The sequence below is a fragment of the Scardinius erythrophthalmus genome (assembly GCF_964197995.2).
Source record: "Scardinius erythrophthalmus genome assembly, chromosome: 24".
NCBI classification, from domain to species: domain Eukaryota; kingdom Metazoa; phylum Chordata; class Actinopteri; order Cypriniformes; family Leuciscidae; genus Scardinius; species Scardinius erythrophthalmus.
The window spans coordinates 12,801,004-12,823,450 of NC_138244.1; the positions used below are offsets into that span (position 1 = coordinate 12,801,004).

The following is a 22,447-nucleotide window of genomic DNA, read 5'->3' on the forward strand; positions in this document are numbered from 1 at the left end:
TACTCTTGGGAGGCATGGCATTGGGAAGCAGATCGATAGCACAGTCCCAGGGTCGGTGTGGTGGTAGCTGTGCGGCCTTGGTTTTGCTAAAGACTTCAGAAAGATTGTAGTAATAGGCGGGGATGTTCACAGTCTTGAGGGTATCTGGACTTTCAATGCTGGTTGTGAGACATGGTTGGGGTTTAGTGGGAAGGCAGTGATCTAGACAAAATGTGGACCAATGAGTCAACTCACCATGATACCAGGAAATGTCAGGGTCGTGAATAGATAGCCAGGGATGTCCCAGGATGATCTCGAATTTGGGAGAGTCAACAATATACAGTGTGATAGACTCTTGATGCAGCAAACCGACATTAAGTGTGAGAGTTTTTGTTTGATGAGTGATCCCCTCTCCAATAAGTGTGTCATCGATGGCCTTGATTTTGATAGGTGGGGTGCATGGTTGAATGGGGATGTTATACTTTGTGACAATGTCCTTATTAATCAGGTTCAGAGCGGCTCCAGAGTCAATCATCGCTGTTAATTCAAGAGACAATGTGTCAATCCTGAGAGTAATAGGTAAAGTAAATGATTTGTTACTGAGTAAGGAGAAATGTTCAATATTTACCCTGGGAACAGCTTGGGATTTGTGTGGACATCCTAGACTGCGATGGCCTGCTTCACCACAGTAAAAGCATAACTGATGTTGTCGACGCCTCTCCCTTTCCCCTTCAGAAAGTCGGGAGACGTTGAGTTGCATAGGTTCGTCGTGAGGGCGTGCATCGATCGTGACTGGAATCTGTGAACTGCTCTGATTTCCCCTGTTGCCCTTACGTTTCGGAGCCTGTCTCATGAGGTTATCAATTTTAATGGCAAGAGTGACAAATTCAGAAAAGGAGGAATTCTCTCCTTTACAAGCTAGTTCAGTTTGCAGTTCAGTGTTGAGACTACGTTGAAACATGGCTTTTAAAGCGATATCATTCCAACCACTCTGTGCAGCAAGTGTTCTGAATTCAATAGCATATTCAGCAGCGGTGCGGTTACCTTGTGTGATGTTAATGATTTGTGTAGACACATCTTTGCCTCCGGCGGGGTATTCAAACACTTCACGGAGTTGCTGGATGAAATAATCCACTGAATATCTGAACCGTGAATCAGAGTCCCAAACTGCTGCAGCCCAGTCGATAGCTCTCCCCGTTAACAGCGTCATTAAGAACGCACATTTCTTTTCCTCTGACTCAAATTTATCCCCTTGATGATCAAAGTACAGTCTGATCTGACGAACGAAGCCTTTACATTGTTCAGCAGTACCATCAAACTTTTCAGGAAGGGCAAAGCTTACCGTTCTTGGCGTGGGTTGTGGAAGTGATTGGATGTAGTGCGTTAGATGTTCGTTGACTGATTGGAGCTTGGTTAATTGTTCCTGGTATTCCTTTAACATATTGCTTTGATAAGCGAATGCTGCTTGCAGGTTCGAAACTTCTGCTGGATTCAGGGGAGGCGAAGTATTCTGTAACGAGGACGCTGAGGCTGAGTGGGAATCCATGTGCAGAAGTTTATTAAAGAAAGTTTCCACAGACAAATACGATGAGGCAGGCAGAGGGTCAAAACCAAGGTAGCAGTCAGATCTTTCAACGTACAAAGGGGAATTCCAAAAGGCAAGAGTGAGTAGGCAGGCAATAGGTCCAAGCAAAAACATCAGTCCGATCAGGCAACCAAAACAAAGGGGATAATCCAGAAAATCGATAAACAGAGGACCAGGCAGAATCATACACAGTAGACAGGCAGGATAAACAGGAAAACAACGCTCGGTAAGGCAGATAACTGGCAATACTTCGCAATGAGTACAAGAATGGTCTCTGGTTAAATAGCAGTCAAACAGGAAATGAGTGCAGAAGAAGCAGAGGGAGTGGAACACAGTCAGTACTCAGGCGAGGGCTCCCTCTGCTGGTTTGGCATTACAATAATACATTACATTATATTAATTATCTCTAAATTCTGACTCCATGAGACTACTCACTAGTATGATCTAAAGGCCAGAAGAATTTGGAATATGGTTTGTATGGTTTATATGGTAACTTTGATATTTGCATCACATATTGTTTCTGTAATGTGCTTTAACTGTAGTTGACTGGCATTGAGCTCAGGTGAAACACACCATACAATACATGGAGAAAACTATACACAGGTGGAGCGTTTGAATGGGGAACTGTCCACAGTGAGAAATAAAAAACCTAAACAACCGAAGAATCTCTTGAAGTGATTTGTCAGGTTAACATTATCTTTGTCAGATTGATTTAATTGCCTACACTGAAATTGCTGAGTTTGTGGGTCAGATAATAGCACTGATGTTCTGTAGTGGGTCAGGAATCTAAAAATGGTTGTGATTTCTCATAAATGGCAGGAGAACATTAAGGAATTGGATGTTTGTAAGCACAGAATTGAACAAACCTGCAGATTATTGGACGTGAGACGAGAAAGAGAATGGTGAAACTTGATTTGATAAGCAACAGCCCACCTTATAATAAGTAAAGAGAGACGAAAAAGCCTCATCGGCTTGATCAAATAAGACGTGACTCCTTTTTAGGGCAGATAGCACATGACAGAAAGCCTACACACCCTTATCTGCTCGAACAACTGGGGTGTGTGCGCAATGCTTGAGGTTGTACTGGATTTTCCATTTTTGCTTGCATTAAAAAGCATGCTATCTATTAATGAACAGCACCAGGCTGCGCTCATCTCTTCTTGTCATTTAACTGAAGGCTTGTATTCACATTCTTATCAGGGCCGTGATTACAGCGCTGTTGTGTGTTTCAGAAGTGAAAGATCCCACCGCCCCGAATAGAGTCAACTCTCTTTTGTCGTGTGAGGCTAAATTAAGCTAAACATAATGAACAGCATTGTGGGCCGTGCACCCTTTCAGCACGGTGACAGTTGCACTTTGTGACCCTCCACCCGACTGGCATGTGTCCCGGCTGCCCAAGATTACAAGTAGGTTAAATGTTCTGTTCATGATGTGGCCTAACATTTATCCAAATTTAATATCCAGTGCTCGAAGTTGGCCGGCACTTCTGTATTTTAATCTGTGGCGTAACCTCATTCTTGCATACCGGCACTTTTCACATGTTCCTGGTTGTGGATTCCTATTGAAATGACTTGTCCGAGCAACGGTAAATGTGACCGGACCTTTACTCTGGGACAGAAACGGGCTTCCATAATTTAGAGATGCCTCTTTGTGTTTGCTTATGTGTGTGAGGCTAAATATATGATGTATGAATGTGCGTATATTACACACGCCACAAGGCATGACAATAGGGTGAAACTTGACCCTGACAAGCGTAATCATACTCAAATTTCCCTCCATCACTGAGGTCCCACAGGGAGAAAGTCAACCTGCCTCGGGATACGTCAAAGCAGAGAGTCAGGGGTTAACGCTTGGGAAAATACCAGCTCTTAATATGGAGACCATTTTATATTATAGCTTCAGAAAGCATGCACTCAAACACATACAGCTTTGCAAGTGGCATTTTTTATATAAACAGACTTGTCAGAGTGGACAGTATGATTTGTATTTACATGTTGTTGTATACCACATTTGCTCAAGGGAATTTATGTAATGTCAAGTTAGATTGGCATCATTGTACATTACGGTCAGGAAAGCTGCAGTCTTAGACACGCCAAGCTGCTACTTGTGTCAGCTGAGATTCATGGTATTAGTTCACACACGAGATTAATGTTTTTACTCCACCCTTAATTTCGAAACACACTTTCCCAGCAACTGTAATTGTGACTTGTATTCATAATGTTGCATAATTGTATGACACATTTTTGCAGGTCGCTGAGAAGCAAACCAGCAGATGCAGTAGACGGCTGGCGCCATGGCCTCAGATGCGAGTCACATGTTAGAAGCAGCCTTGGAACAAATGGATGATATTATTGCTGGTAAGACTTTAATTTAGCTTCAAGTCAATTTGAAATCCTCCTGATGAACTCAATTACAGAATAACAAACAGGATATTTCAAAATAGCAATTTTAGCCTCCCACAAAAATGGGTCGGGTAAAGGTAATCTTGCGGTCTGCTCCTGATTGGTTGTTTTTCAGGAAGCGATCAGATAAGGGTCTGCTCCTATACAATGTTTTTTTCTGCATATCTCTTGATCTATGCATGCTAATTGGATTCCCTCAACACTACATGTGTGAAGCTTTTTGAAAGGATTACATGGTGTTGGATATTTTGAAAGAAAAGTACTTGCCAAACAAAGGTAAAGCTAAATGAAAAGCCTTGACAATTTGATATGTTAATTTAGTTAATTATATTAAAATGATGCATTCGAAAACTAATTCATTTAAAGGGTTAGTTCACCCAAAATTATGTCATTAATGACTCACCCTCATGTCGTTCCAAGCCCGTAAGACCTCCGTTCATCTTCGGAACACAGTTTAAGATATTTTAGATTTAGTCCGAGAGCTTTCTGTTCCTCCATTGAAAGTCAATGGACGGCATACTGTCCATGTCCAGAAAGGCAGTACAGACATCATCAAAGTAGTCCATGTGACATCAGTGGCTCAATCTTAAGTTTATCAAGCGACGAGAATACTTTTTGTGCGCAAAAAGTAAACAAAAATAACGACTTTATTCCACTATTCATTTCCTTCTCTCTGGGCCTTATATATATATAAACTCTACCAACTAGCATTTAATGCTTTTTATTTATTAATATATATATATATATATATATATATATATATATATATATATATATTTTAATTAATTAATGTATTGATTTTTATTAATTATTTTGTGTTAATTATATATGCATATCATTATTTTTAAATATACATACATATATATATATATATATATATACACACACATATATATATATATACACATATACATATATATTATTTTTTATATATAACATATACATTTATATGTGTATATATATAATTATATATATATATATATTAGGGCTGACTTCTAATAGTCGAGGATTCGACGATTCGATTCGGAGAGGTCTGATTCGACTATGAACCTCATAGTCGAATACATGGGCGTCAGTTTGGTTTGAAATGTGCTGGGGACAGAGACGCATTCGCATTTTCAGAAGGGCTGGGTACCATTTTTATTTTATTTTTTCAGGTCATGTTTTGAAAGACGATGTCCTGTAGCTTACTAATGTAAATAGATAAAAATGTATTCAAAAATCTACTTCACATTTTCAGCAGGGCTGCGGAGCGGCTGTGAGTTGACTCCACACGGTTCTCATGTGCTTTAAAAGCTTTACATGGTTTAATGTACCTAAACAATGATTACCAAATTCCCCTCTCATGTTGCTCCACATAACCACTTAAAATGATAAAAAAAATCGAACCCAGAGTCCAATTATTATGGACGTTATCTGATATTAAGCGTTTCGGCTTCACATTTTCAGCAGGGCTGCGGAGCGGCTGTGAGTTGACTCCACACGGTTCTCATGTGCGTTAAAAAGCTGACTCCACACGGTTCTCATGTGCGTTAAAAAGTTGACTCCACACGGTTCTCATGTGCGTTAAAAAGTTGACTCCACACGGTTCTCATGTGCGTTAAAAATCTTTACGTTGTTTAATGTACCTTAACAACGATTACCAAATTTCCCTCTCATATTGCTCCTCATAACCACTGAAAATGGTCAAAAAATCGAACCCAGAGTCCAGTTATTATGGACGTTATCTGATATTAAGCGTTTCTGCTTCACATTTTCAGCAGGGCAGCGGAGCGGCTGTGAGTTGACTCCACGCGGTTCTCATGGGCGTGAAAAAGCTTTACGTGGTTTAATGTACCTAAACAACCATCACCAAATTTCTCTCTCATATTGCTCCTCATGTTTATGAAATGTTATGATATATGTGTGATATATGTGTTTTTTAGCTCTTTTGTTTGAAATGGAAAAAATCGAGCTGCTATCTAAAAAAAAAAAGAAAAAAAAAAAGGTTCGACTATCAGTCGACTACGGCAAAATCTAACGAATCAGATTCGACTATGAAAATCCTTAGTCGAAAACAGCCCTAATATATATATATATATATATATGGACCAGTTTGGACCAACATATGGACCAGTTATTTTAAAACGTAATAATGATTTACAAATATAATTAAATGTATATAATATATATATACATAAGTAGCCTGTATAATATAAGTATATAATTGATTTTATATATAGATCAGCAGCTCTATAGCATGTAACAGTAGATTAAGATATATGTTAAAACATATTGTACCCATGTTAAGTTACATAATGAGTAGCATTGTAGGGTGTGCATCTTTACAGCACAACATTTTATAACAAAGCAGAGTAATTGGCTGCCAGTTTCAGAGGGAAAACTCTTAACAGGGCTGGGTAGGGAGAGGATGTGGGGGCCGTGAAGCCCCTCAAGCATTCTCAGCGATTGCCAACATGATTTAACTAATAGAGGATAAATGTTTAATGTGGGCAGTCAACAAATGAAGACTGGGGGAGGAACGGAGCGGAGCATGCAGTTTGCTGTCTGTGAGACAGAGAGGTACAATGCAGTGGACTCAGCTAGTCTGGACTGTGACAGAATCCGTGATAAACACTGTTTATTTCAGTTTCATAACCTAAGGTCATACTACCATTAACATTTAGGCAAAACAATGTTGGCTTATTTACTTTTAATGTGAGATAAAAAGAGCAACATAGTGATCTAAAGACCAATGGCTCCTATTTTTGACAGGCATCACATCATATAATTTTTTTAATTTAGCAAGGAAGCTGATCAAAATTGACAGTAAAGACGTATGTAATAAATGAGTTCCACAAAAATATCAAGCCACAAAACTGTTTTCAACATTGATAATAATAATAAATGTTTTTTTTGAGCAGCAAATCAGCATATCAGAATAATTTCTGAAGGATCATGTGACACTGAAGATGCAGTAATGATGCTGAAAATTCAGCTTTGCATCACATGAATAAATTAATTTTTTTAACATACTTAAATATAAACCAGTTGTTTTAAAACGTAATAATGTTTTACAATATTACAGTTTTTACTGTATTTTTGATCAAATAAATAAAGCAACAACATTTTTAAAAAAAATCATTAAAACCCTCAACTAAATATTATTAGAAAATGAGTGTTTATTGTGTTAAATAATCTGTTTTTAACTACACTAAAGTATTTCTATTGATTCTTTTCGCTATTGAATACAATACAACTATATTGTCATATTTTATAAGTCAGTGTTGGATTTTGTTGTTTTACTGAGCTGGGACTTGATAAGGAAATACTACATATTTATTTATTTATTTAATATTTAAACCATTTTTATTGAATTATCTCAATATCATGAGGTATATGTTAGCATATATGTAAAATTATTCATACCGTGATATAAGAAATGGATTGCATACCACGCAGTCTATTAGCTGAGTAGTCCTGCATGACATGAGTTATAATTGTACAGAATGAAGGCAACATGTGCCAAATATTACAGATGCAGGACTTCAAATAGCACAGGCTTATAAATCAATTGCTTAGGAATTTAAATCATTTGAAACCATTAATGTTTAGTAATCAAATGTCATACAGTGAGGCTAATCCTGGATCTAGACTTTAAATGAGTGTCTGTCTGAGTGTGTTAAGAATAGGAGGGTGTGATGAGATTTGACCACAGGCATGTTTTTTTTTGTTTGACTTTATTGTCTGTTCAGATTTACTGGACAGAAATTCATAACACTGGCATAAAAAAACAGATACATCAGGACAACACTGTACAATCACATGGGGCATACATGATTAAAACAAAACAATATGTCGCGTCTCTTCAGGTCTGCTGAGTGAACTGACTCGTGACAATGAAGGACTGTTGTTGTTCTAAGAGTTTCTCATGGTTCTTGAAATGTCTCCTCCTGCTGGTGGATCTCAATTACAATAAAGATGATCCAACATCTGGCATTATAGCCTTATTTGAATAAAAGAGTTTTTTCATAGAATTTCCGATTCCAATTTCTTAATTTTATTTTAGATTATTTGTATTTTGTATTTAGTTTTATTATTTAAGCCAATTTTATATTTAATTTTAGGTTATTTTAGGGGATTTTGCATTTCATTTTTTATTTAAGATGATTTTATTTTTATTTTATTTGATTTCAAAACCTAAGGGATATTTGTGAGCATGAGTAGCAGAGAGGGTCACGACATCCCCCACCCCTTCATTAAAGAAACCGATGAGGTCATTTCATGCTCTCAGCCAAGCAAAACACTTGCGCCTGAATGCACAAATTACGCATTTATATAAACAGTTATGCACATTTTGTTCACATTCTTTGCATGCATACTAGCAGAAGACATATGGAAACGATACAAATCCTACGTTAACGAGACCTGATTTTATTCCACTTAAACTAACGGAAAATTGTACATAAAAATTGACACAGAGGCCATTATCCAGTTGTCAGCTGTGTCTCTCTTTGTTCTTATTGGTGATTCTGCTGTTAAAAATGGAGCGATCATCATAGACTTTTAAAGTGTTATAGAATCCTGATGGTTTCCAGATGTTCTGGTGCTTCCTGTATATTTGTTACGTCTCATTCCATAGTATCCAGATGGGGACAGTTGGAAGTGTTGTTGTGCGAGTTGATGGATCCGACACGTGGCTGCAGCGGTGTGCTGCTGTGGGTGATGGGTAATATGATGTGATGATGTATGACATGGCGTGATGGTGAATCTCTCCTGGACTTTTTGCCTCTCAAGTCACTTTTTGCCCTGTTTGTATCTTTTTTCACATACACTGTAAAAATGATGTAAACAATGATTACTGGAGTACACTTTACAAGGAAATACTATTTAGTATTATTTTAGTTTTATTAATATTTTTAGTTATTGTTTTTATATTATTAGTTTTCATGGCAATTAAAGGTATAGCGGAGGATCTTTCCAAATTTTAGATAAGACCCGCCCTCTCCACTTTTTGAAAAGTTTGATTGATTCACCAGAATGATTGACAATTAGGAGGACCAATAGTTTACACTACCCACCAGGAAGTAAAACATCCTCCGCTATACCTTTAATTTTAGTAAAAATTTTAGTAATTTTATTTCATTTCTTTTAAAATATTGCTATTTAGGTTTAATTTATTTTTATTTCAGTTTTACTTTTAGCTAGTTTTTATTTATGTACAGTTAATACTTTTTGTGCTTCTAATTTAACTTACTGTTTCAGTTTATTGCCAAGGCATCATTTCTAATTTTCTCTTGGTTTAAGTTTTTCAACATATACATATATATATATATATATATATATATATATATACACATATATAAAAGCTGAAAATTTTAAAAATAAAATAATAATATATATATATCTTTTTTTGAGCTTTTTTTCGAACAATTTGGTGGATTCGAACTTGTATCGCCGATATGAGCGTATGACCACTAAGACAAGGGTCTAACCTCTTTTACTTCTTATTTAGTGTACCTTATGTTTCTGCCGGCAGGTTCCAAGGCTGCGGTGGAGTTCAGTAACGGGCTCTATGACCTGGGCTCTCCTGTGAGTGTCGGGCCCCTGCAGGTTCTCCAGCTGGCTGAGGAGCTGAGACTGACACTGGAGCTGCAGGTCGGGGACGAGGACCGCAAGTCACTGCGCTCCCAGCTGCCCTGCACCACCGCACAGAGCCTCATGGAGTGGCTGGAGAAAGGATCGGTGAGTTAAAGCCTAGAAAATTAATGTGGATTTAATGTTGGAATAGTAATAAGTTCTGTCATGAAACTCGAGATGGCACAGGCTGAAAGATCCTTAACTCAATCTGCCTGCAGTCGCATCATTCGCTATTGGGCACAGCTGATTGGTTCCTGCTGTACAAGTAGCCAATGAGCTCACTACTCAATCTTCAAATACTTGGTCAGCATTTGCTGGAGCAGTCGCTGCGCACTTTCATAAACCCTCCACCTTCCCCAGCTCCACCTGTATAGATCTGCTATGGGTAATTCATGTACGCTTTATTGTTCACAGCAGCGTGTCAGTGTATGTATTGGCAGTAGCAAGTCCCGTACTTGCTCTGAAGCAGCAGCACAGCAGATCTATTCCGCCAAGACCAGTTATTTAAGAACCATGGGCAGTTTTCATACAGGTTGATTTAAGCCTTCGTAATTCACTTAACAAGTGTCCTTCTACCTCAAGTCAGTTCATTCACCCTTAACTCATAAACAACCATTAAATTTGCAGATTTGATGTTTCCTGAGCTTCTCTGCTTAGTCTCATCATGCTCAAGTTTTTGGGATAGTGTTTTCTACTTTATATAAATATTTATACAAAGTGCAGTGATACAGATGTTTTTCAGATGACAAGTTAACATTTTTCAACATTTGTCATGTTTTAGAAACAAAAACCTTTTTAATGTAAATGTGATTATAAATGGCAAAAGACCATGAAAGTGTTAGGACAATTCAATAGGCAGCTATACTGAGTCTTAAAGGGACAGTTGATTCATTAATGAAAATTCTGTCATTATTTTCTCACCCTTATGTTGTTCTAAACCTGTATGACGTGGAACACACAAGTATCATTTAAAATATATATATACACATACAACAGCAGCTCATAGTGACCATGATTTTCAATAGCAAAGAAAAAGAAAAAGAAAAACAATCAAAGTTTTATGAAAATAGTCCATACAGTGTTATTTTAGTATTATTTATATATTTATTCATATTTTATTCAAATTTAATAAATTGTATATTATATTATTATATTAGTTTTCAGTTTTCATTTTAATTCTATTTTCAATTTTAGTCATTCTATTATGTGATTTTTAAATATTTCTACATAGATTTAATTTATTTTAATTTCCGTTTTATTTTTAGTAATTTTGGTAATTTTTTTTTCAGTTAGTTGCCAAGTTAAGATGTATAATTTTCACTTCATTTTACATTTTTCCATCTAATTTTTCCACAAGTTTTCCATCTAATATTTATATTTTATTTCAACTTAATTACTGAAAATAAATATATTTTTTTACTTTTCCAAAGCATTAACAAGGAGCTCCATGAAACTACAAAATGTAAAGTTTCCCCCATCATATTAACCCTTTTTGACCAAAATGAATAATTAAATTACACAGAGAAATATTATTGATGATAATATTTTTAAAAAAGTTAAAAAAATAATAATAGATAAATAAGTTGAACATAAATGCACATATTAAAAATAATCATATCCATATAAAAGAAAAAAATATGCTCAAAAAAATGTAATAAAAACCTGAGTCCATACGCATTGTGCACTATATTCCTAGTCCTCAGCAGTTATTTGATCACTTTGTGTGAAGAACAAATTTACAAACTCACTGACCCAAACGTGGTGAGCAGTGAGCACAAGTCTTAAAAGCTTATTTTTAAGCGGATCTGTCATTGTATTAAAAAAAAGAGCAGCTTGAACAATCTTAAAAGTGTTCCTTCTCTGTTCCGATGAAAAAGTAACAGCCCACAGGGTCGAAACAACATGCATAAATAATGATAATTATGATCATTTTCATTGTTGAGGGAACGATCCCTTTAAGCGCAAACTTCTGTCTGTTACAGGGTCTTTTCTCACGTGTCCCAGAGGCAGTTTCTGGCCCAGCATTTGCGTGCGTATGCGTGTATGTTGCTTGGATGTTTTTAAAAGAGTTCGGATCCCCTCTGAGACATTGATAGGGCTGCGCTTCCTGCCTCTCTCCCTCTCTTCCCTTCATATTCCTCTCTCCACACAGTCATTCTCTCCTTTCTGTTCTCTAACTCTTTTGCCCTGCTTTAAAATCTTTTCAGTCACCTTTAACTCGGCTTCATCTCCTTTAGGGTAAGTCTTCAACTGACATCTCTGCTCATGCAACTAGATTAGTCTGTTGATGTGTAACCTGGCAATGCTTGCATACTTGCTTTCTCAGAATAGTGTTTTTCTTGTTATGCTGGTATTTGTTATTGGCAAAAACAGTCACAAGATTCATTATACTGTTATTTGTGTATCCCAATGGAAAATGCTGGCACATGATTCTCATCAGTAGCCTGTGGTGATTTCTTGATCAAATAACATAGAAAATCTCTATGTAAAGTGCATAAGCAACCTGTTGGCGGAGCTCGGAGATCAGTCAAGGGCCGTGTTTTTGCAGGGATCACATTTGTCAAATTTTCAAGGCCGAAGTCCAGTCATTTCAATAGGAGTCCACACGATAGAAAATTCTCAAGATTACCCTACGCAGATTTCGCAACGGTTTCAAGTTGGTCGCGTGGATTCGCCATGCTTACCAACAGAAAGCTGTTCAAAGTCCCTTTCAAGGAAAGTCTGTTCACTCGGCTACCATATTTGCAACGCCTCCGGGCAGCTATTTCGGGCAACCAAGACCAAGTCTATCTACTTGAATGGGGGAATCTTAAAACCTGCTTGCCACACTAACAAAACATTTTAAATCAACAACCAAATCTGACATAAACTGTCCCATAAATACTGTTTCTTATGGCTCATTTTTTCATTTAAAAAAGCTTATATTTTAGGCTAGACCAGCCAATGCGCATGTGCAGTCCTAAGGCCAATATTCACCCTTTGCCGATTGAACATTTATCAGGTCTTGGAATGTCGGAGAAGTGACTTACTGTAATTCAGTGATTGTCCTCATTGGTGGCGTCTGTCGTGCAGGGTGAATTGGCCTCTAAGGGCGCGTCTCACAACACTAACTGTTAAAGCCTATATAGAGGGGTGCAGGTATGACGTCACTTTGTAGACCAACTGGCAGTTAGCATCACATTGGTTCTCCAAAAAAAAACAATAGGATTTTTCCATAGGCTTTTGAATTATAGGAAAAAAACAAAGCTCTGTGATCAACAAAAGTTTATGACGTTTTGTCCATCAAGATCATTTTAACAGATGAACAACTTTTATGTGCTTTCCACCCTCATATCCCCCTGAGAGGAGAGATTTAAGTATTTTTTGTCTGGAAAAAATCCTCCGATGACATCGGAGGATTTTCTGGCCAGAGGCTAAAGACTACAGCCAGTAGTAGGCGCTGTTCCGCATGTTTTCAGCCCGCCCATAGAGGGTGGGATCTCACTCACAGAATGTACACACAGTCAGCCATCTTTCTTTGGAAGCTAAGCTAGCAGGCTCTTGTTCTGTGAAGAAAGCTGAGTAGTAGGAGAAAGCTGAGTAGTAGGGGTTACCATCCTCCTTTTCCCAGACTTGTCCGGCGGGCGAGATCGTTCAAAATGTCTGGGATTCAGCTTTTGCTTTCTGCGGTCGCCATTCATTGTTTACATGCACACCTCTTGTTTCAATCTAACTGAATTCATTCCGATTGGTGAATCTGAATGTAGTTTTTACATGAACGCTAAACAAGTGATCGGTTGATGTGCGTTTTAACATTGCTAAGAAAATTCCCGCTCCTCTGTGAGAGATGCGAGACCCGGCGCGTCTCAGTAATGACGCCACCGGCCTCGCGCCGTTCTCCCGCGGCCGTCAGCCTCGTCCTGCTCGCCACAGTAAACATGATAAATGGCGACTGTAGAACGCAAAAGCCGAATCCCGGACATTTTGGGCGATCTCGAAATCCCAGGCAGACTCGTCACGGAGACTCACTGGTAGCCTAACCTTGTTGTTTTCCACTGCGCTCTCTAACCGGTAGGCGTGGCCTCCCAGGGCAGCGAAGCAAGTGCATTCTGGGAGTTGTTGTCTTTCATCCACATAAGCCAAAAATAAATTTTCTGGCTTTTCTCAGTCTAGAAAGCTCCAAATTAAAAAATTTCTTCACAATTCTTCTACATAAATGACCTATTTTAAATACACATTCATCTTTCCAGAGGTCAAGTATCCCTTTAACCAAAATCCCATTCACAAAACCCTTTGACTTTGGGACGATGGAACCGGAAGTGCTTAAATGCTAACTCGTTTCCGCATTTTGGCCTACAAAGTGATGTCGTACCTGCACCACTCTATTGGTCGGCAGCTGCAGTGACTTTACCAATCGGCTCTTTTATTCAGGAGGGACTTATTCCGCCATATTGCGTGTTGCACTTTCTCCGTAGACCGTTTTTTAATATCTGAAGTCTTTGGCTTCATACATCGCTACAATATTGATGATAGACAATGAACCTTTTTGCCTACAACATTCTTTCCTTAAAGTTCAAGTATAGTCAAATGCATAGCCTTTCACAAGTGCTTGACATATACACACTAGAAAGATTCATGCTTGTCCACTGTCTAAGCTATTTTTCTCCTAATGTTAAAACGTTAGTGATAAAAAAATATCTTTGTACTCATTTAAACTGGAGTTGTGAATATCTCTTGATCTCCTCAGACAAACTCGTCAACATGGTTCGTTTCCATCTAGTTTGTTTTTCTTGTTCTCCGTTTATCCGCAAGTGTTGCCACCTTGTGGCCAAACTAATTAGTGCTAAAAAAAAAATCAAAGCGCATAAGCGAGTTGGAAAAATCTGGCTGGGTGTTCGTTCAGTTTGTGGATACTGTGCTGATGATGAAATTCACATCAAGCACACAGTAGTACGCATGCCCTAGCGTAAATGTCAAATCTGAAGTGTACTTTGGGCTTTAGTCCATGTGGTCCTTCTACAACTCAACAGTCCTCTGAACTGTGTCTCTAAGTGGGATCAAGTACACATGCTCCCTAATTACAGCTGGTGAAAACAGTGCAGGAAATGCGATCAAGTCCTGATAGCGAGACGTTCGCATTAGAGGGACCGCATTACGCTTTGTTCTTACACGCCGTATCTGGCCCGTGTTTACATGCACATGAGGAATGTGTGTGGCAGCTGCAGAAAAGAGATAAGAGAGGTCGTTCTTCTCATAACCTGATCTGAGACCTGTCTGAGCCGCTGTAGGTAAAGCGTGTCTGTTTGATAGTATTAAAATATGTCTACTCTTGTTTATGTATGCATGCGCACATGTGTCTGGTGTGTCTCCAGCTCCGCAGCTGTCAGGATCAGAGACTTTGCCAGGTGCAGCTGAACTCGCAAAGCTCTGGATAAGTTGTGTGTTACACTAATAAAGACCCAATCGTCTCTGCTTGATCTCAGGGTGGAACTTCTAATAATTCTTGATTGCTGACATAATCACAGCCTCCCTCCCTCAAGAATATGTAGTTGTTTTTGTCTTAGAATGGAAAAAGTTCACCGTAAAGCACCAAAAAAACAATGCAAAATACAGTGTTTATCTGCGTAAAATGGCCAAAGTGTCATTTGTTGACTCCAGCTGTATTTATTTAATATTTTTTACCAGAGTCCCATGCGGTGACTGTATCCCCACTCTTGCACAACACCCCATGACGCAAACAGGAAACGCTCCGAGCGAGACGATACTAGAAGGTTTAATGGCCATCACCATGCCCATACTAAATGTTTCAGCATTTTGTGTTATTGTTTGTACTTATTTGATAGTTATGACTTTTTGATAGTTTTGATATTTGATAGTTTTGACTTATGTGGATAGTTAACCATTTACTCACCCTTGTGTCATTCCAAACCTGTATGAATGTGTGGAGCACAAAAAAGAATATCATGAGCCAGTGGTTTTAATGGGACTGTCAAGTTCCAAAACAACTTAAATATAATAACAGAGAAATGCTCTATGACTTGTGCACTATATTTTCAGCTTTGTGTCAAGCAGGCTCAAATGTAACTCTTTACTATTACAGAAAAGTCTTTCCTAGCTCTTCATGGCACGTTTATAAGAGAGGTAAAAAAAAAAATTTTTTTTTTTTAATGAATCAGTCGAACCATTTTCCTAAATCTGCCTGAATTATTCATTCATGAATTGGTCTGAATCTTGACTACAGCTCACTAGAGCGGGACGTTTTAGTGAATAATGACTTAAATTTCAGTCTTTTGCTCACACAAAGCTATCATATGACTTAAGAAAGCTTGGAATATAGTGTATTTGCCTTGCCATATAGACCAATTCACTGTAAAAAAGAAACAAAATCCAGTTATTTAAAAAAAAAAGGCAGCTGTTTCAAGTATTGCAGTTTGGCATATTGATGCCTGCATACTTTACAACTTATAACCATATATTTCTATATAATGATATAATGACACTAAAATAATGCATTAAATATTACATTAATAACATATTGTAAAAAAATAAACACCCAAATTTACAAATACAATTAATATACTGATAACAAAGCTGAGATTAAATTTTTTTTTATATAAAATATAGTCATATATGATGTCACACTGTGATTTCTGAAAATGTAATTTTACTGTTGTTCACTATAAATTATACCGTAGTTCAGTTTTACTTGTAAAGACCATAAATTTGACAGTAAAATTACATATGATGTTAAACCACAGTTTTTCACCGTATATTGTACGGTACATTTTTACACTTTTTTTACTGTGTTACTTTTACAATGCTTTTTGTAGTTTTAAAACTTCGCTCTTCATTTATCGTAATTGTATCGAAAGAGTAACCAGCACATTTATAAAATTGTCTTCTGTTTTTGGTGCCTCATACATTACTTCACTTTGGACAATGGACATTTTTTTTGCTAAATGACATTTTGCTACACCTTAAATGATGACAGAACTTTCCTTTTTTAGCTCTTTAGAAAGTTAATTATATAATAGTTTACAGCAGTGTACATATGGGCATGTTAAGCTAAAGGCCTGATCAGATCACAAGGTTATTATGTTGTTATCTAGTACTAAACAGGCTAGTTTGTGCTAGTCATTCCCTTCAGTCTTTTCCTCAGCTGTGTTTGTCTATGAAGGAGACAACTGGACAGCAGGGTTGCTTGTAAAGTTAAAAAGACACAGAAATGGATGGATGTCTTCCACAGGAAACAGGGTCTTTGGGTTGTAGCCTTGAGTAAAAACAGATGGGAGATCACTGGAAGGCAGTGTGCCTTTAAATGCTCCCCCAACCCTCCCTCTCTCTCTCTCGCTTTGTTTCTTGTGCTTAAACAGAGACACTGGCTTGTTTCGATTCAGACTTGCATTGGACTTAATTAAAGCCACTGTCTCACAGAGAAAAGAAAAAGGCTGAAAGAAAGGGAGGGAAAGATTACAAATATGTAGACTTTCATATGTGAACAAGAAAGTTAGTGTGTTGTAGTATGTAACATCAGGGAGTGGAAGTTGTGGATTGATGTTTTGCATCTGATACACACACACACACACACACACACACACACACACACACTGAACACACTGAAGTGTCTGGCTGGACATCAGACGCAGGGGGTCTCGGGCAGACGTCTGGCATTAGAAGTGAGGTTTGTGCAGTTGCTTCAGCATGTTAGGAACTCCTGTCTTCAGCAGCCAATATAAGGAGGAGGAGGAGGAGGCGACTCTGTAAAACAGGCGCACAGATTCACTGAAACCCAAAGCTCAGATCTCATTCTGCCGCTGCAGTCGCTCACTTACTATAACGGGTCGAGATGGGCCTTCAGCATGGAAGAGAAAATTGACTTTTATAAGCATTTCACTTGGCTTAAAAAGGTAGGTTGAAATGTCTGCTTTTCTACTGGAAGTAATCCATTTTTATGGATATTTCCATTCAGCTTTCCTTTTTTGAGCAGGATATACTATGAAAGGGATTATGGACAGTCAAGAGGTCATTATTGCAATATATATATATATATATATTATGAAATATTGATTTGAGTTTTAATATTTGATAATCTTACCTGTATATTATCTTAAAGCTTCCACTAAGAAAAAAATAGTCCATTAAAATGTACAAAACAATAAGCAAGACAAACACAATGACAATATCACAGTAATATTAGTGATTTTGAAGTCACAATCGCTAAGTGTGATACAAGATGAACAAAGTTATTTTAGTATCATTGAGATACTAGTTTTTATTAATATTTATTCATTTTTATATTAAAAATGTTGCTTTGGAAATTAGATTAAATAAAATATGTTGAATTATTTGTAATATTTTATTTTATTTCAGTTTAACGTTTATTTTAGTTTTAGTTAACATTATATCCCTAATATCTCTATTTTATATGAAATACAAACCAGATACAAGGTTTCTGTTGCACTTGCACTTTTTTGTCTTGGATGAGCATGTCTTTTATAGAGTGGTTGGATTTGTGTAGATCCGTTTGTTGTTGTTCAAAACGTCAGGCTGCTTTGTGCTGGTGTGGATGTGTGCCGGGAGCTTGTGATTTCCAATAGTACAAAAGCGCTTTTTATCCTGTCCAGCTTCAATGATTCTGAGCTCATGCCCTTGAACACAAACAAAAATGCATTCACTGACACAACACTTGATTCTTAGTGGTCGTAATTCATGCAGTAAAATTCAGTTTAAAGGTGAAGGTATGAACACCAGCATGCACACCTGTTCTTGAAGTGCAAGAGGCCTTGAAACGCTTGCTTGCCATGATTGATGTGGTTTACAAGGTATTGCGGTAAGCCAGGTATGTGTAACATTGCAGGAAAGCACACAATGTAAAACTTAACCAACCATTACATTTCAAAGTAAGAAAGAAATTACAGTAATTATCCCCCACGAGAAAAAAACTGTAAAAACATGCCGGTTTAGAAGAGGAATGGAGTGCATTACACTTACAGGGAGGGGGTGTATCGTAAAACTCTCAATATTGTCATACATTCTTGGACAGTGGAGTAATAATGATCACTGTAGTCTCTTTTTGAGCTCCTCTGAAGTCATTTTAGGACTTTACAGCTCTGTTAACAGGCAGTGGGACGTGAAAAAGGGGAAATTCCGGAGCTTTTGGGTTGTCTTGCTTATAAACATCCCTCTGGTGAGGTAATAAATTGAATCAGTGCTCTAGAGAGCATCATGAATCTCTGTGTGTGAACTCAGCTCTAAAGGTTAAATTAACTGTAGATCATTCGTGTTGTGGACTTCTTAAAAAAATGAGGCAAAGTTGCTTTCTCTGGGTTTGGGTTTTTTAGTTAAATGTAAATTCTTGTTCTTTTTCAATGTTTACGATTATGGTTTCCAGGTTTAAAGCTAAAGCAGGGTTCTCAAGTCTCACGCATTGGCCGTGAGGCACACGCAATTCAACCAGTTCACACGCTCACACGCCACACCGTGTATTTCTCACGCTGAAAAGGCAACCAAGTTGTCCTGCAAGCTTTATATATAACGTTGTATACGAGGCGCGGGCACACAAAGGGAAGTTTCCTGCCGCCAGCACGTATCTCGGCCAGATTGCGTTCGTTACTAGAAAACATAGATGCGCGAACATACGGAAGTTGACGGAACATTCTCGGCCACCGTACGTTCGTTACTAGGTAACCAACAACATCGCGCGAACACACGTCGTGATGGAGAAGGTAAGTTGGAAAAAAGCTCGTCTAACAATTTTAGGCTAGAATATTTAATATACAGCACATCGTTACATTATTATTGATGCAGTCAAAAACTCTACAACTACTTTGCAACCAGGCCAGAAGCTTTGGCTCAGTTTGGCTAGCTTACGTTATCTGAAACTAAGGGAAATGTTAGTGGGTATGGGAAGGAATGAATATGTATTTCTTCATTTTATTTTAAATTATATATTATACTATATTAATAGTCTTTCTAGTTACATTAAGGAGCCACAGTGCTTCAAGTGGGAGCCACCTACCCCTGTTATCAAGGCATCAAAATGTGCAACAAACACACCACATGTCCCACCACACAATAAATCATTATACCATTTCGACTAGACACATTCAAAACGCAAAAAGATTTGTATTTCCAAACTGTTTGGAGCAATTTGTTATATTTTTGTAATTTTTGTATATTTGTAATTTTGAAATATAACATTAAAGAGTATATTTGATGTGATGAATTGCTCTGTCATTTATCAGATATACCAATTGTTATAATTTCAGTTTGTGCTGGTTAATTATGAACAATGGGTAAAATTGGGGGGCGGGGCTCCATTAGGGCTCCTCCCCTAACCACATTTTTGATCTCACTCCAAGCTTTTGATAGAACTTGAGAACCCTGGCTAAAGTGTGATTTATGAACGACTAGTGCCACTGAACGGCAACAGTCGGGTTATGGAAGTAAAATCCCCTTAATTTTCCAACCAATCACCGACAAGGAGAGGGTGTTGTGAGGTTTTGAGCCAGCTTTTTCTTCAGCTCTGACTTCGCGTGCAGCCGTGCACGAGCACAAAACCTCACAACACCCTCCCCCTGTCGGTGATTGGTTGGAACACTATTTGTTTTGGTTTTGAGTGTTTGGCTAAACCATTTTATTTTGTGTGCAGATCTCAGAGCCTAGGCTGCCTACAGAGACGCGTTTTTTTGACGGCATGCTTATGGGGTGGGCAGCTAGCGGATCGTTAGGAAAGATTAGATGAATGTGATAAAAATATTTTTGGGCCTGAAATCACTGATACCACCTTTAATGGCCAATTCGCATGGGATAAGATATCTCAGTAAAACTTGCAGAAGTGGGAGGAGTAACTCGATTTGCGCATCGCAGTCAACCTCCTGTTGTCATGTGTGTATTACGTTGTTTCCTGAATCCTGATATCACGTGCGCAAACACATATAACCTATATTTAACATAAAAAAGTTATGTCCGGTCGAACGATGTATTAATTAACTTCAGATTGGATTGTGTTGGTAATAGGCACTAACGCTAAAAGATGTTTCGTGCCTCTAACAAGTGCTTTCAATCTTCTTTCTGATCTGAATGGTATGTTGAAAACACTTGAGTTTTGCCACAGACTTGTCCCAGCGTCTAGAACGCAACTGAATGCTATTTCAAGTGTCTCCATACTTGAAAAACCGCAGAAAACTACTTTTAAACACGAAATATTTAAATATTTACGTACGTATTTACAGCGGGTCTATTCGCACGGGTTTAGTACTACCTGCGGCAATTTTTCCGGACCTTTTTACTGAAGGTAAAAGTCGCCGTAAACTTTACTGACATTGTCCGTAATGATTACTGATATGGCACATTCGGACGGGACTAAAATCACAGAGAAGCTCTGGTAATTATTACTTTACCCCACCTCTCCATGTTAAACTAGTCCCGTCCGAATAGGGCTTATGTCCTTCCCATGACGGCGCTAAAACAACTTCCTTGTTCCCGCTCACCCATAAAGACAATCTTTGTCACCATCTAATGGCGTAATAATGTAACTTTCACTGAAGTCCATTTCACGATCCTTTACCAAATACGGCATATTATTTATGTAGAATAATATTTATTGAACGACAATTTTTAAATTAACAACAGTAGCCATTATAAAAGACAATAGGAATAAACACAAGCAAACAATTCATTCAAACGTACAAGCAGCACTTTAGTACAGGATTCAAGTGAAATATAGTTATGAAACTTAATTTTTCCCTTAACCAAAATCGATTTGCTCTGGAACAACAAGTAATAGATTAATTAGACCAAAGATCGCCCGTTTGATATACCACAAATGAAGTATAGACTATCTCATGAAGTATAGACTATCTCATGTTTAACCACTGTCTACACTTAGCCTGGGTTTCCCTATGCTGCCTTGCGCGCAGCGCAATTTTATTCACGCTGCTAGGCAGCCTGGACACCATGGACCAGATTTTCCCCTCAAAAAAGGAACCAATCACAAAACGTGGAGGGAGCAGCAAGACGATGACGACGTCTATGCGACACACCGAAGCAGTTTGTTTATATCTATGGATCCAACATGGCAGCAGACGCGAAGTTACCTTTCGATGCAGCCTTAGATAGTGTTCTAAGTAGTTTATAACGCAAGTTTATTTCGTCTTCTTCCTCGTCGAATTTCTGTCGCTCTACATACGTCATCTGGTATAATTGAAACGATTGGCTATGAGCTACGTGCAGGCGCATTTGATAGACATTCGTAGCGCCCAATAAACGGCTCTGGGCATTCGTAAACCACGCCTCAAATACGAGAAAATGAACATGTGGTTCCCAGACCACGTCTCGATGAGACAAGACGTTAGCCAGGCTAGTCTACATTAAGGGCAGCGGCAAATTCCCGAAGGACTGGCCGAGATGATGATATTCTCTGCGTGCACATGAACGCTGAACGGCCGCTGACGGCCTGAAGCTTGCATTTGCGAAAGCGTCTCAACATATCGTAAAATAGGCACTAAGATTATATATTAGTCACATATTCGAAGTCTAAAGAACTACATTCTCTCCTAAAAAACTCTTGAAACTACATTTTGTGACAACTAGATTAGTATTTATTAAAGATATGGTAGATTTGCTCGACCGCCATGACAGTCGCCGCAAGCGGAGTGATACAAACGGTGAAACGGAGTGGAAACGGCTGGAAAAGGCTCTCAGCCAATCAGATTCGAGAACCAGAAAGAACCTTTGTATAAACATAAATATCAAATGATATCACATAAAACTCTTATCTTCTTTTTCTACCTGTTTCCCAAGAATTAAATAAACATTCGGTTTAAATTTGCTGTGAACTGCAATTACTATGCAGTGAAAGCCTCATGTGTGAAGACTGAGC

General features: G+C 38.0%; 1 protein-coding gene across 25 annotated transcripts in view; it reads left to right on the forward strand.

The window, feature by feature from the left end:
• ppfibp2b (PPFIA binding protein 2b) overlaps window positions 1-22,447 on the forward strand; it is a 64,096-nt gene that overhangs the window by 13,105 nt on the left and 28,544 nt on the right. For 15 of the 25 annotated variants that reach the window (XM_081356528.1, XM_081356541.1, XM_081356519.1 and 12 more), the window contains exons 2-3: window positions 3,814-3,921; window positions 9,485-9,690. In XM_081356528.1, coding sequence (XP_081212654.1) covers window positions 3,858-3,921; window positions 9,485-9,690 — 270 coding nt within the window. In that variant the 5' untranslated portion in view covers window positions 3,814-3,857. Of the gene's footprint in view, window positions 1-3,813; window positions 3,922-9,484; window positions 9,691-11,676; window positions 11,824-16,944; window positions 17,472-22,447 lie in introns of those variants that run through there. The other 10 variants (XM_081356521.1, XM_081356526.1, XM_081356537.1 and 7 more) reach the window with 7 other exon arrangements.